Genomic DNA, 12828 nt, shown 5'->3' on the forward strand with positions numbered 1-12828 from the left:
AGGTTACTGTTGTGGTCAGCAGGCAGGCTCCGAGGCATTATTTTATATTTGTTTCAAATACTTACTACTTCTACCTAGACAAGTTATACAAGTCAGTGTGTCTGGCGGAATCAACTTTTCCATTGAATCTAGTACAAAAGTCGTATTCTCAAAGCAACACCCGTCGAAGCAAGTAACGCTTAGAAATGCGTGCTTTTGATGTAGAACTGCCCAAAGCCTAATGACGTCACACATCATACACTGAGTACGTGCCCGGAAAGGCAGATCCCGGGCACTGAAACCGCATGGCATCCCGAAAGTTTCCAGCACAAATTCCCAACACATGATCGGAAGGCCGCAAGGCCCCACTCACTTCTTTTCACGCTTGCCAGCTCCCGTGTCTCGGAATCCTTTGGCGAACGGGTTGTTGTCGATCTTCAGCTGGGTTATCTGCGCACAGGAAAGAAGGCCCGCAAGGTGACGCAATGTTCGTAGGTGAGGTAATGCGTTCGGGCTGAACGGTTTATCAATGTGCATGCGTTACCGAGTGTGATTCCGATCTCAAATGCAAGAGTAAACAATGCATGCTGTCCATCAGCTCCCTCTCAACTTCGTTTAGTTGGTTGAGAGTTCGTAACCTGTTGATGCCTGCAGACAAGTGTCGCGGCCGTATCAGATGATGCAAGCACTTGATCAGCTATTGAAAGGAGGCGGCAATCAATCCATCTTTCCATTGAAGGCTGACTGGGAAGTCTTAATTACCACCTATAACACAGACCTCTCCTCGCAAGCTGCAGCTGTTACAATAAATGATCAAGACCCGAACGGAGTGGAAGAGGCGACCACACGTACGTTATCAGCGGGGCAAAAAGAAGCAGTGCACGTTGACAGGGACGCGTCCATTTAACACATTCGCCGTACCGAAGTGCGTAAGAGTGGCATTTTGACACGTATTCTGAAACAGCACCCAAACACGGCGCTTCCACGGTCACTTAGATGAACTCACAATCATCCAAAATAAATTCTTACTTCTCCTCATTACACGTCAAAATTCACAGATTTATTTTGATTAACGTTAATATCAGGAACTCCAGATTATTCCATGTTGCACGCTGATTTCGTCCTGCCTCTTAACTACTGACGACGCCAAGGGGAGGTGAGGGTTGCCGCCCCAAAAGTTTTGCAGGGCAAGAAACAACTGTCACGAGAGCTTCGTTCAGACATTAATGGGAAGGATGTTTCATGATACTGCTGCCCACACAGGACCCCTTCAATGGGGGCCGCATCTAGTTCATTCACTTAATTTTTTTATGCAGAGTAGCGCTACAGAGGCATCATGCTTACCCAATACTTAACCCCCCCCCCCCCCCCCCCCATCCCGACCCTTCTATTCCACCGCGCCGTCTCACCGCGAATGTCCTGGCGCTGACCCTGCTCTTAACATCGCTGTCGTTCCCTACACATCCCCTGCACCCTATATTGTGTACGCTCTCAATGCACGTGCACTTTGCCGGTAATTCCCCCGCTTTGTTGTCGCATCATGCAGCTTGCCCACTGTGCCAGCCCAAATCTGCATTCCTTCCTTAATGCGCTTTTCGATCTTGGAAAGCGCTAGCTTTTCAAAGTTCTCCTCGGGAATACAGTTCACACCACACGGCTGCATTCTAACTCTCACACCCTCAAGGGTACCACAAATGTGGCGCACCAGCGACGGTGCTCAGTCTGGGAGCCACATATCACGATCGCACATCTCTGAGCACCCTTCAAGCAAGCAGCCAGCAGCTTCCACATAACAAAGGCCAAAAAGACGCGAGAGCGCGAACGATCGCGCGAGATACGTGGGCCAAAGACGGCACCGAAAAAGTGCGCGTCGCCGGGTGCGTTTCTCGCGACAGTTTCCTCCTGGAAGGCGAACGCTCCCGCTCCTGCTTGAGGTGTCGTGTCGGGCGCCATATCGCGTGACGCAGCCGGGTCATTTGGCGCGGCGCCTGAACCCGAGGCTAATGACGGAACAAGAGCGCGCGGCTAGGCCCTTCTTTTTCTCCGCACGACGCAGTTGTATATTTGTGCCTCTCCACTGAGAGGCACTTCGGGAGCATGTTGCACAAGGACGTCGCCCTTGCCAGAGCATGATGGAACTTGAGGCATACATCACCCCCCCCCCCCCCCCCCCCCCCCATCCACTTCCCGTAGCTTCCTGTCCGTTGCTGACAATGAAGACAGCGTGGACGTGTGCGGACAGCTTGCTTTCTTCCGTACTAAGGCGTTGTTTACGAACAAGGAGCGGAAGCACTGCGATATTGGTCGGTCCGCGTGTCATGCAAACGCACAATTTTGAGACGCCAATTTTAAATTTTCCGCACGGATGCTCCACAGGAGCACTGCGCATGACTACGTGAGAGACGTCACCGCTACGGCCCGTATTTAACTTCGCTACTGCCGCGATCCTCCACTACAGAAAGTAGTTCCTAAGGGACTTTGCCGTACTCTGCTCGTTCACAGCCATCTGGTTATAAAACATTGTACTCGTGAAATGCTGTCAGCGAGATCGGTATACTGCACGCGGCAACCGTTGTACACACATTCATATATTAGCCCTTCCGCAGCAGGACCGCATTAAACTCTAAATATGACAGCAAGATCCATCATCCCAAACACGTACCCTGAAAACTATGCACTATGATGGCCGATGCGATCCATCACCCCGTCGCGGCACGGCGGCAGCTATTGGAGTGAGGTATAGTATACAATACGTTACGCTGACGATAATCGTACGCCACGGTGTGATCTATCAATCTAACTGTAGATCGTGGGTAACTGCAAAAATGCGCTTCAGAGTTGACTCGGAACTCGCGACCTATAGGGTGCAACAGCCCCCACGCAACAGTGTTCGTGCAACGTGCTCACTTCCACTCCCTGTTGTACTCTCCAGAACAACGCCCCGAAGCAGCCTCCTGTATACTCGTGCATATATCTCTCTGAAGCCCCTGTCCGCGGATGCCGTGCTTGCAGTTACAGGCATGGCGCTCCCCCCCTCCCCATACGCATGCAGCAGCTTCCGAGGGCCCTAATCGCAGGCCATGTTTGTTGGCCCTGCGCCGGTAATGAACGCGCTCGGCGGAAGCGCCCGCGCTGACGGAGGACGTCACGTCAACGTCTTCTCCTCCTGGAGGACGCAGATGCGCCCCCCCCCCCCCCTTCCCCCCTTCTCCCTTCCTGGGAATGGAGTTGTTTCCCCGCTCCGCCATCATCTTCCTCGACCTCCTAGTTTGGACACGCCCCTGTGGCCTTCTTCAGTCCTTCTGTCTTTTTTTGCTCTGTTTTAGCTCGACTTCTTCTATTCCATCCTCTGGCTTTCTCAGCACTTCCGTCATGCTCCCTCGTTGAGCGCGAAGCAGGTGTGAAGGCTAAGTCGGTGCTCGCACGCGATGCAACACGATGGCTTGGAGTTGCGGCAGCCGACGTCTTCAGAATCCTTGCACTATTAGAGGCTGGGAAGTATATACCAAACGCACTCGTCCGCTGTAAAAGCTTTGCACAAACGTGTTCAAGGATTTGAACTAGAGATTGGAGTAATGTTATAGAAACTTGATTTTTAACTCTTATTTCGCAATGGAGAGTCGCGAGAATTATATCTTCAGAGCTGAGCGAAACACCTGCGGTTTCGTGGCATTTTAGAAACTAATCGAACTGCAGCGGAAGTCCAAATCCCGAATGCGTCCGGCGACCCTGCGCGAGATGCATTACTTAGTCATTAGTCGAAACACTGCGTGAAAATAAATTAAACAATCTTAGGTCAGCTGCTATTCCGACTCATTACCGGTAGAAGGGGCACCAGACATGGTAGACGCCGTTACGTTTGGTGGGCGAAGTCGGTAGGAATTCTTGATGGGGGCTAGTTAACAAAATCAAGGCACAAAGATGACAATAGACAAAAGTGCACGAACATAATAAAAACTAAAGGCGTTAGGCGGCATATTTTTAAAATCTAAAGCACGTGTGAAAAAGTCTGCTTCAAGATCACGGGTGAAAACAGCGGACAGAACGTGCTAATAAAGCTGGGGAATTATAGAGACATTACACTCCACTGCGACCTTGTGCTACCCAAAGAGAAGTTACGCGATGGAACGGGCAGTTTCTTACTTTTCTTTTTTCATGTCAACCTGTCATCCCCAACAAGGTCTCTCGGCCGGGGTAAAAAACAAAATCATTCCGTGTGCCTTTCTATAAACGCCTTCAGCGGAGGCGAACTTTATTGGACGTCCGTGGCTGTGACATTCGACCCTCGTTCTATACCGACAGCGAATGAGCCTGCAAAAAATGTGCTGTTAATCTTCGAGCGAACATCCCCCTTCGGGGATGCCGGTTTCTGATGCGCAGTACACGCATTAAAGCGGGGACCACACACGAACTATACTTTTACGAGCGTCATGTTCGCTTTCGAAACAGAGCGGAGGAGGAAAAAAAGAAGCAGAAACTAAGAAAAACAAAAAGGCGAGAAACCACCAACGACGCCTTCCATCGCCAAGCACCCTCGCGGTAAGCCAAGTACAACGTTGCGGCGACCCTTCGACACTACGCGGAGAAAATTATTCATGCGAGGCCAGTAGGTCGATCGTCATCGCGTCATAAAACACGGCGTCGACGATGGCTGAGTGTTCAGTGGTCCGCATCGGTGCTGACGGCGCGAGCCGTATACGGGCGTGCGGTACAGTGTGCGTACAAGCGAGGGAAACTCGTCAACGGCCGGCGACATGGACACGTCCGTGTCACTCGAGGTCCAATATCCCCGCTGCCTATAGGCGGACGCTGCATATTGCATGCACACGCGGTGCACTCATTAGCCGAAGCGCATACAAGGCAACGGTGATATCAAGAGCAACACATACTCTGCATTCAACCAATGATTTGAATCCGTTGAGTGTGACCAAGCGGCATACTTTTCAGCCTTTAGTAAACAGTTTTTTTTTTCTCGACCAATGATCGCCATCTGATGCTTGTATGTTCGTTGCATACAAATAACAAAAAAAAAACAACTAGTTTTCGTGTTTCAGCTTCGTGCGTCCTTGCATATCGCTTCTGAATGCATACACACCTATTGTCCAAAGCGTTGAATCGCCTAGTGGACCACTTACGGCGAACTTGATTACGCAGGTTCTTGAGTGGTGAGCACTAGGATATTTGTCAGCCCTAGCGAAGTTGCACCTCATAAACCCGCGCTCATATCCGACTCCTCAGTGCCCGACGTGCCCTGCCAGAGGCACGGCCGAACATCTCCTGTGGAGCTGCGCTACCTTTGACGCAGTACGGGAAAGAGCACTCAAGTCCCTGGGCGGGCTTCGACCTGGAACCCTGCAGGAATGGGTCGATCCGCCATCGCACATCGGGCCATCAGACGCACTCCGGCTCTGGCGAACTTTTCTTTCCTACTTCAAGGAAGATGAAGGGCCAGGCCATCACTTCGCGGAGCCGACCTCGGGACGACACTACCTCGAGGAAGAAGTGGACACCGGTCCCCAACCCGCACTCCGACCTTCACCCCCACCCCATCCTCACCCCCACCCTTAACCACTCCCCCACCCCAACCTCCATGAAGCACCTTAGTTCTGCCGCAAGGTATCGGCCTACTAAATGCAGAAATAAAGACGTTAAAAAAAAAAAACAAGGATTTAGAGCTTTATGAATGCTGCAAGTGCTGCACGCTACAGGATCTAATAGCAAAATATGGAGCCTGCATGAATACATTTGATCAAAGGTGTACGTCCAGCAGTTAAGAAAAAAAAAATTGTAGGAGCTAAGCTTCCCGGCTCTTAGCGCAATAATAAGCGAAAGCTGTTATATGGCTTTGGTTTAACCTTTTATCCCTGCATTTGACCATGAAATCTACGTCGTCAGCCGGAAGAGAAGGCCGCGCGCAGCGCTAAGTCGAACCATCGAAATCTGATCTGGCCACCCGTCGTCTCACATCTTCTATTTCTCTTCTCTCTCGCACTTTACCTCTTCCTCCAGTTTTCTAGACGCGGAGAGAGGGACTTGTCTTTGACCACTTCGCCACCTGATACGGTTCGCAAGTGGCGGCCACTGAACGAATTCAAATGAATTAAATTTTTTCACCGAAACTAATTGAATTCACTAATTATTCAAAGATCTTACGGCTAACACTGCAGATTGCACGGTACATTGCACGGCTATATAGCTGAACGAAAGTTATAACAACCTTTTCTGTAAAAAAAAAAAAAAAAAAAAATCTCTGAACAATTACTGTAGAGGCATGCGGGAGAAAAGACAGACAGATCGTGAACAGAAAGAAAGTCTGGGTTAAAAATTTTGCGGAGATGTTTCGTCGTGGGCCTTATTCTCTAAATGTTACTAAGAATATATAGCCGCTAGACCCACTAAGCCAAAGCGATGCGTCTTCCGACCAGCGAGCAGGTGGAAATTCGACTATTGATCGACTGATCGATTACTCGGTTGGTTGAATAACTGATTGATTAATTGATTGATTCGCGGCGAAGACAAGTGGCAAAGGATCCCCCCCCCCCCCCCCCTCCCTGGGCGTGATTGCGGAACGCCTTTTCGGGTCAACGGAGCAGTATTCCAGAGTACAAATAGCCCTGTCGCACTTAAATCGTAAAGTGGAAATGCATCGCAACAAATGCACGCGACTTCCTTGTCGGAGACAGTCAACCCCGGCACGCGCCGCAGATACAGAGACCGAAAAGCAATCCCCCGCTTTTATGTGCGGAACGAGTAAGAACACAGAAAAGAAAAACAACACAACATCAACACGAAAAGCGAGCACAAACGCACAACTCGGGCAGGCTTCTCGACCGAAAACGTCATTTTCGTCATTTTTCACCTTTTCGCGGCGCTGTGCTGTGGGCGCAATACCGACGATCTGTGCCGGCGTATAGAAAAAAACGAAATCAAGTTTACTGACTTTTCTTTGTACCCATTTCCAAGCTTTACCTCAACTTTCTTTTATATTGCCTTTTTATGACACGACGGCTGCGCTTTCGAGTTTAGGGATCAATTCGTTATCCGGTAAATGTGCTTGGACGGCAACTAATTTCACGAAGCTGTGCAACATACGCCAAAAGAAGAGGATTTACAGCGGACGAAACTGGGCCTCACAGTTGGCGAACTAACCGAAGGCATAATATGCACTCGGTAACTAAAACCCCATTACGCTTTTCAGTTTTTTTTTTTTAATGAACCGCAAAAGAAACAAAAATCCAGAACTCATTACCGCTCATAGGTCTCGTCAAAGCAGACGGCAACGAAATGAAGGAGCGTGTTATGCTTTCACGCTTTAAATTTTCTGCCCCCCCCCCCCCCCCCCCCCCACACACACACATTAATTTTGCGTCACTATATGTACTTGCGCAGTGGCTTCTTATTACACCGCAACGAGCCTGCATTTTTTCCTTTCATTTTTGTTCTTTCCATTTGAACAGCGTCAGCTTTCTCGCCGACGTTCACGCACGCACGCCCGTCAAACGAACTGCAATGATTTACGCTGCTTGAAGCAACTATGCACATCTAGCCGAGAAAAGTGATTTACCTCCCATATTCGACTGACGTGTGGAACTGACTGCTGTAATTGCAGCTACGGTGCGACGTTGAGGACACTGCAGCTTTTTGACGTCTCTGCTCTTCTGTTTTATTACGCAAGTGGGATGCTGCGACCTGGATTTTGCTTTGTAGGAGGTGTCTATTCTGGCAGTACAATTTTCGCCCCTAATGGAATAGAGCTCATTAAAACGCGAGAGAAAGTTATGATTAAGGAAACTGCGCTGCTTGGGTGGTGGGATACCCGGTGACACGGCCAGTGTGGATCTGTACCTTAATAAAGGGCAACATCGGCAGGAATTTGAGCAGAGCGTTGCTCGGACGTTTTATAGCCAACGGTAGTGCAATCCAATTTGAGTGGCAGTGCCTGACAAGCCCCCATATTTCTCTTCAACTGAATATACTTGGAATATTTATTGGACACTTGTTCTAAGGATTGTTTTCTAAGCCCTACGCAGTAAATTTTATGCCGGATAGCCGACGCGTCCTCTCACATTGCCAGGGTGCTTAATTAAAAATGGAGCAAGGGAATCCAAGTGAAAGAGGTTCGAATGATATCTGGATCATTGTCATGCACGAGGGCATTACAACATTCTGGTGCCAAGATTTGCTCCAGAACCTGTGTACGTCTAGCCAAACATGCCTGCAATCACAACAGGACGCTGATAAAAACGAGACGGTTCGTGGCATCATGAGAGACGTGACCTATATCGCGATACAATCTACGCAATTGTTTGTTGGGCAGAAGATGAACGTCGATGTTTTTAGTCACGGCGTACTACGCCAGCTCCCATGAAGAAAGTTCTTCACGCAGCTGGTGCATTGAAATAATAATATTAATAACAAATTACCTTCGCTTGGAGAGGGATACCAAGCACTACAGGTAATTGACCCAATATTGAAAATGGATGGCTTCATTCCGGTCCTTTGTAGGACCGGTTTTTTGCCAATACGCTTCCAATACTGGGTCAATTACCTCTGCTGCTTGGAACAAGGCATGCGAATATAAGGGGGCATGAGTGCAACCCCTACAAAAAAAAAGCTTGACAGTCTATAGAGTGTCTATAGACTTTTATCTATAAAGTCTATAGACTATCTATAGATAATTCCTAGAGAACAGTCTATAGGCAATACAAATGCTATAGACAGTCTAAAGACAATCGACAGATTTGTGGCCGTACACTTTTAGTAGACTTTTGTCTATAGACAGCCTATAGACTATGAATAGACAAAAAGCAATATCTATAGGAAGTCCACTGAGTAAACAAGAAATCTATAGACTGTCTATAGACCATTTTTATAAGGGAATCACCCTCCTCCGCCCAATTACTAAAGCTAATATGCAAAGCAACTTCACACAGAGCATAATCTTGAACGCTATCTCGCCAAGAAGCTTTCAGTTGCGCTTTCAGGGCCCCTTTAACGTTTTCGACATAGGTGCACGTCAAGGAGCACGTACCTTCTCGTTCTGATAGGCGGTGACGGCGATGAACTCAGTCTCCTTGAAGACGTACGTCCTGAACGTGCTGTAGGGCAGCTTGAGGATGTCGTTGGCCCTCACCAGGTGGAACCGAGGCTGGTACTTGTGCATCGAGTTCAGGATGGTCTGCAGCAAAAACGGTGCAAAATTAGCCACCCGCACTCTCAGCGTATGAAGTCAAGCGCTTATGAAGTAATTAAGCACTCTGCTCTATCAGGCGTGAAGCACGTTTGTTTGCAACGTTATCGTGAATTTCAGTCCTGAGTGATTCTTGTGCGTTATCTGGCCACAAATCAACGGCGAATGCCCCTCCCTTATGAAAATGATCTATAGACGGTCTATAGACTTTTTATAGACTCTATTGCCTTCCTATAAATCTTTACTTTTGTCTAATCATAGTGTATACAATGCCTGTGGAAAAAAGTCTACTAAAAGTGTATGGCCATAAATATACAGATTGTCTATAGAATGTCTATAGAGTTTGTATTGCCTATAGACCAGTCCGTACGATTGTTTTATAAAATGTCTATAGGCTTTATAGATTCACCCGCCGCGACCGGGATCGAACCCGCGTCTTTCGGGCCAGCAGCCGAGTGGTTATGGCGCTCGGCTGCTGGCCCGAAAGACGCGGGTTCGATCCCGGCCGCGGCGGCTGAATTTCCATGGAGGCGAAATTCTAGAGGCCCGTGTACTGTGCGATGTCAGTGCGCATTAAAGAACCTCAGGTGGTCGAAATTTCCGGAGCCCTTCACTACGGCGTTCCTCACAGCCTGAGTCGCTTTGGGATGTTAAACCCTAATAAACCAAACCAAACCAGAAAAAGTCTATGGACAGTCTACAGACTGTCTAAAGAAATTTTTGTAAGGCCTGTATCTTTTTGACAAAGTCCTAGAGGTGATGTGGTAATAGAACTTCAGTTGCTGCTGTCGTATGCAGCTGTTTCAACATCCAATATCACCTGGAAAAATTGACATCTATAAGCCGGCAGGCAGTCCCCAAAGCCGAACGGGAAACCTGGAGGCCGTCCAGCGGGATAGAGGTGCATCATTTCCTGTTGTCTGCGAGTGCATCGAACAGTTCGACGCCTATTATACGTCCCGGCAAGTTTCGACATAACCTGCGCTCGCGTATGCAGGCGCTTTCGTAGACGTTGTCAGTCCCCGTGACGCCGCGAGTGACAGCCTAGCTGATTTGCAGCGGTGCCGCCGTATAGACCTCTTCACTGTTTGCAGCTTGACTGACAGCGCTTGCGTGTTGGACTGTGCTGCGCATGCGCAGTAGATGCCTGTATGAAATCCGCCAATCAGAACACTGCTGGCACAGCTCAGTGGAAATATGGCTGCGCCCGAAAAAGGCGAACGTGAAAAGGTCTGTAGCATCGCTCGCAAAGGGCGCACATACAGACTGCTTCTGCATGTTCGCATCCCAATGTGAGCCAGAACAGCGCTGTGAATGGCGTCTGTTTAATATAGGTGCCTGATGCTGAAACGAACAGACTGTTCTTGCGCCTTCTGAAATAAGAAGTGTTTCCATCCCGGAGATAGGATGACAGTGGTAATGCTGATACGGCGATTATGTTTCAACATCCAATGTCACAAACGATTAGATCTCCCAGTCAAAACCACAACAGAAAATTTTCTGTTACAAGTTTTCTGTAATGAACTTGTCGTAACAACAGAAATTTGTACAAGCAACGGCGTACGGGTACGGAGATGTTGAGTTTTACAGGATGAAGAGTACGAGACAATGATGGTAATAAAAGAAAACTACAAAACTTCACCAACCAGAGAGAGAGAGAGAGATTATTCAGGAAAGACAAGAGCAAATACTACTTCGTATAGGCTTTTCTCCTTATGTCTTGCTCTATAGGCGGACATGTCATCACGTTGACGAAGCAGCTAAGAGATCTCCCGCACTACAGGCGTACCCGTTAGGGCTGGAGCTTGCCAGAGGCAAAATGAGCGCTTCAACTTGAAGAACGTAAAAAAATAAATTTCTATAAAACTTGTTCACGTATCACATTACCAACGAATCAAGAGAAAGGGGAACAGTCTGAACAAACAATGAGACACTTCCATGCTGTGCAGGGTCTTAGGTGCAGGGCACATAACACAATTGATCACAGTCTAGAGAGGAAGACACTGTCAGCTTAGACTGATCCGAAACTTTATATTTTCGTCTTAACATTCCTTCACATCTTCAAGTTCAAGCTTCTTCAGCTGCCTGGACAACAAGACACAACGTCCATGGCAAAATTTGGAGAAAATAGTAATCTATTCAAGTACTACAAAACTCAAAAGCTTAATGACAAATGCCCTTCAAGGGAGACCCTCCAGTCAGTGGTATCGACCCATTTTCATGACGCCGTGGTTAATCCATTAGCCCCTTGTCGCACTAGTGTGAGAGTAGATTAACTACGGATTGACTAGAGCAATAGCGATTAACTACGGAGTAACTAGCATGACAGAGAATCAATCACTGAATAAGCGTGACGTCATGAAAATGTGTCGAAGCCATTGTCTGGAGAACCTCCTTTGAATGTCATTTGCCGCTTCGTTCTTGAGTTGTATCAGACTATAATTAACATTTATCGGCGCACTCGACAGGATCACCACGTGCAGCGCACGAAAAAACACGACACACGCAGTAGAGAGGGCTCATCGCAACAGTTCGCAAAGCCACAGAAGGAAAGAAAGACAGAGGTGTCAGCACGCCTCGGAGAAGTTCAGAGTAAATTTGCCACAAGAAAAGTAAATGTGTTAATCGGATACAGGAACACGATACAATCAGACGCCAGATCTGTATAAAAAAGTAATCACGTGTCTGCTGCATACGTGTGTTTTCGTTACCGTTGTCGCTGCGGCATGAAATACACCAGAGGGATTTAACATAGTGGAGAGATATTAGCGTACACGTATACCGGATTAAGGTATGCTGGCTACGCACGCGCCCCACATCCCGTGCCCACGCGCCCCGCTTCGTCCCGTGTCAAAATGCGTACGAAGCAGGCGTACTTTAATCGGGGATCGTCTTAGATGTGCTAAACCTCTCCAATAAGATGCACCCCACCATGGAAGAGTTAAGACTTGGGAGGAAAACCTACTCTTCATATTTACTAACACTCACATTGAGCACGAAAAGAGGACGTTGCGAACTCGCCAGCCTCCTTTCTCTTGTCTCTTGATTTGATACACACTGCCCTGAATTCGTTTCGAAAGTGAAACACAGAACAAACGTCGAGAATTCCTAGCTATTCTCACGTGTGGCAGTTCCTCGAAGGGACGATATGCATACAGTTCAAAGAATGCTGACACGTGTATAATACGTGCTTAACGAGCAAACGAAGGCGGCTGCAGCCAAACGCCGAGTTACAGGTGCACTTCCAATCTCCGCGTCTCTAAGCGGGAATAAACGAAAGTTTCAAGCCATGCCTGACGAGCGCACCCTCTCGAAACACCTGAACGTGTCTGTTTCAACCGCAGCACGGACGAGAGGAACAGCCATCATATAGTGCTCGGAGGCTGTTTCGTATCCTCACGACAAGCGAAGCGCCGCTGCTGAAAGCCAAAGGGCAGTGAAGAATTGGGGCGGGGGAGCAGGAGGGGTTAGGGTGGGGGGGGGTCGGAAAGGAGAGCGAGCCGCGCAGAGCCCCGCAGCCTCGTTGGAGCCGCGTGGCACATCCGCGCACGGCCGGAGGAGCCCTGGCCGGCAGCGCCGGACGTGACTATAACGACACCGCAGAGGTCCCCGGACCCGAACCTCGGCTCGCACGCTTAACCGCACGGACACGGAGGGCG

At 48.7% G+C, this 12828-nt stretch overlaps 1 protein-coding gene across 3 annotated transcripts in view; it reads right to left on the reverse strand.

Annotated features, from left to right (window-relative positions):
• LOC149363894 (uncharacterized) overlaps nt 1–12828 on the reverse strand; it is a 109625-nt gene that overhangs the window by 14938 nt on the left and 81859 nt on the right. For all 3 annotated transcript variants that reach the window (XR_016289129.1, XM_089573872.1, XM_089573871.1), the window contains exons 3-4: nt 9011–9157; nt 353–429 (exon numbers count right to left, since the gene is read on the reverse strand). Coding sequence is in view for 2 of the 3 variants with exons in the window: in XM_089573872.1 (XP_089429998.1) it covers nt 353–429; nt 9011–9157 (224 nt within the window). In the remaining variant the exon portion in view is untranslated. The remainder of the gene's footprint in view (nt 1–352; nt 430–9010; nt 9158–12828) is intronic.

This window comes from Amblyomma mixtum, chromosome 2 (genome assembly GCF_055824585.1).
Source record: "Amblyomma mixtum isolate Tamu chromosome 2, ASM5582458v1, whole genome shotgun sequence".
Taxonomy (NCBI): Eukaryota; Metazoa; Arthropoda; class Arachnida; order Ixodida; family Ixodidae; genus Amblyomma; species Amblyomma mixtum.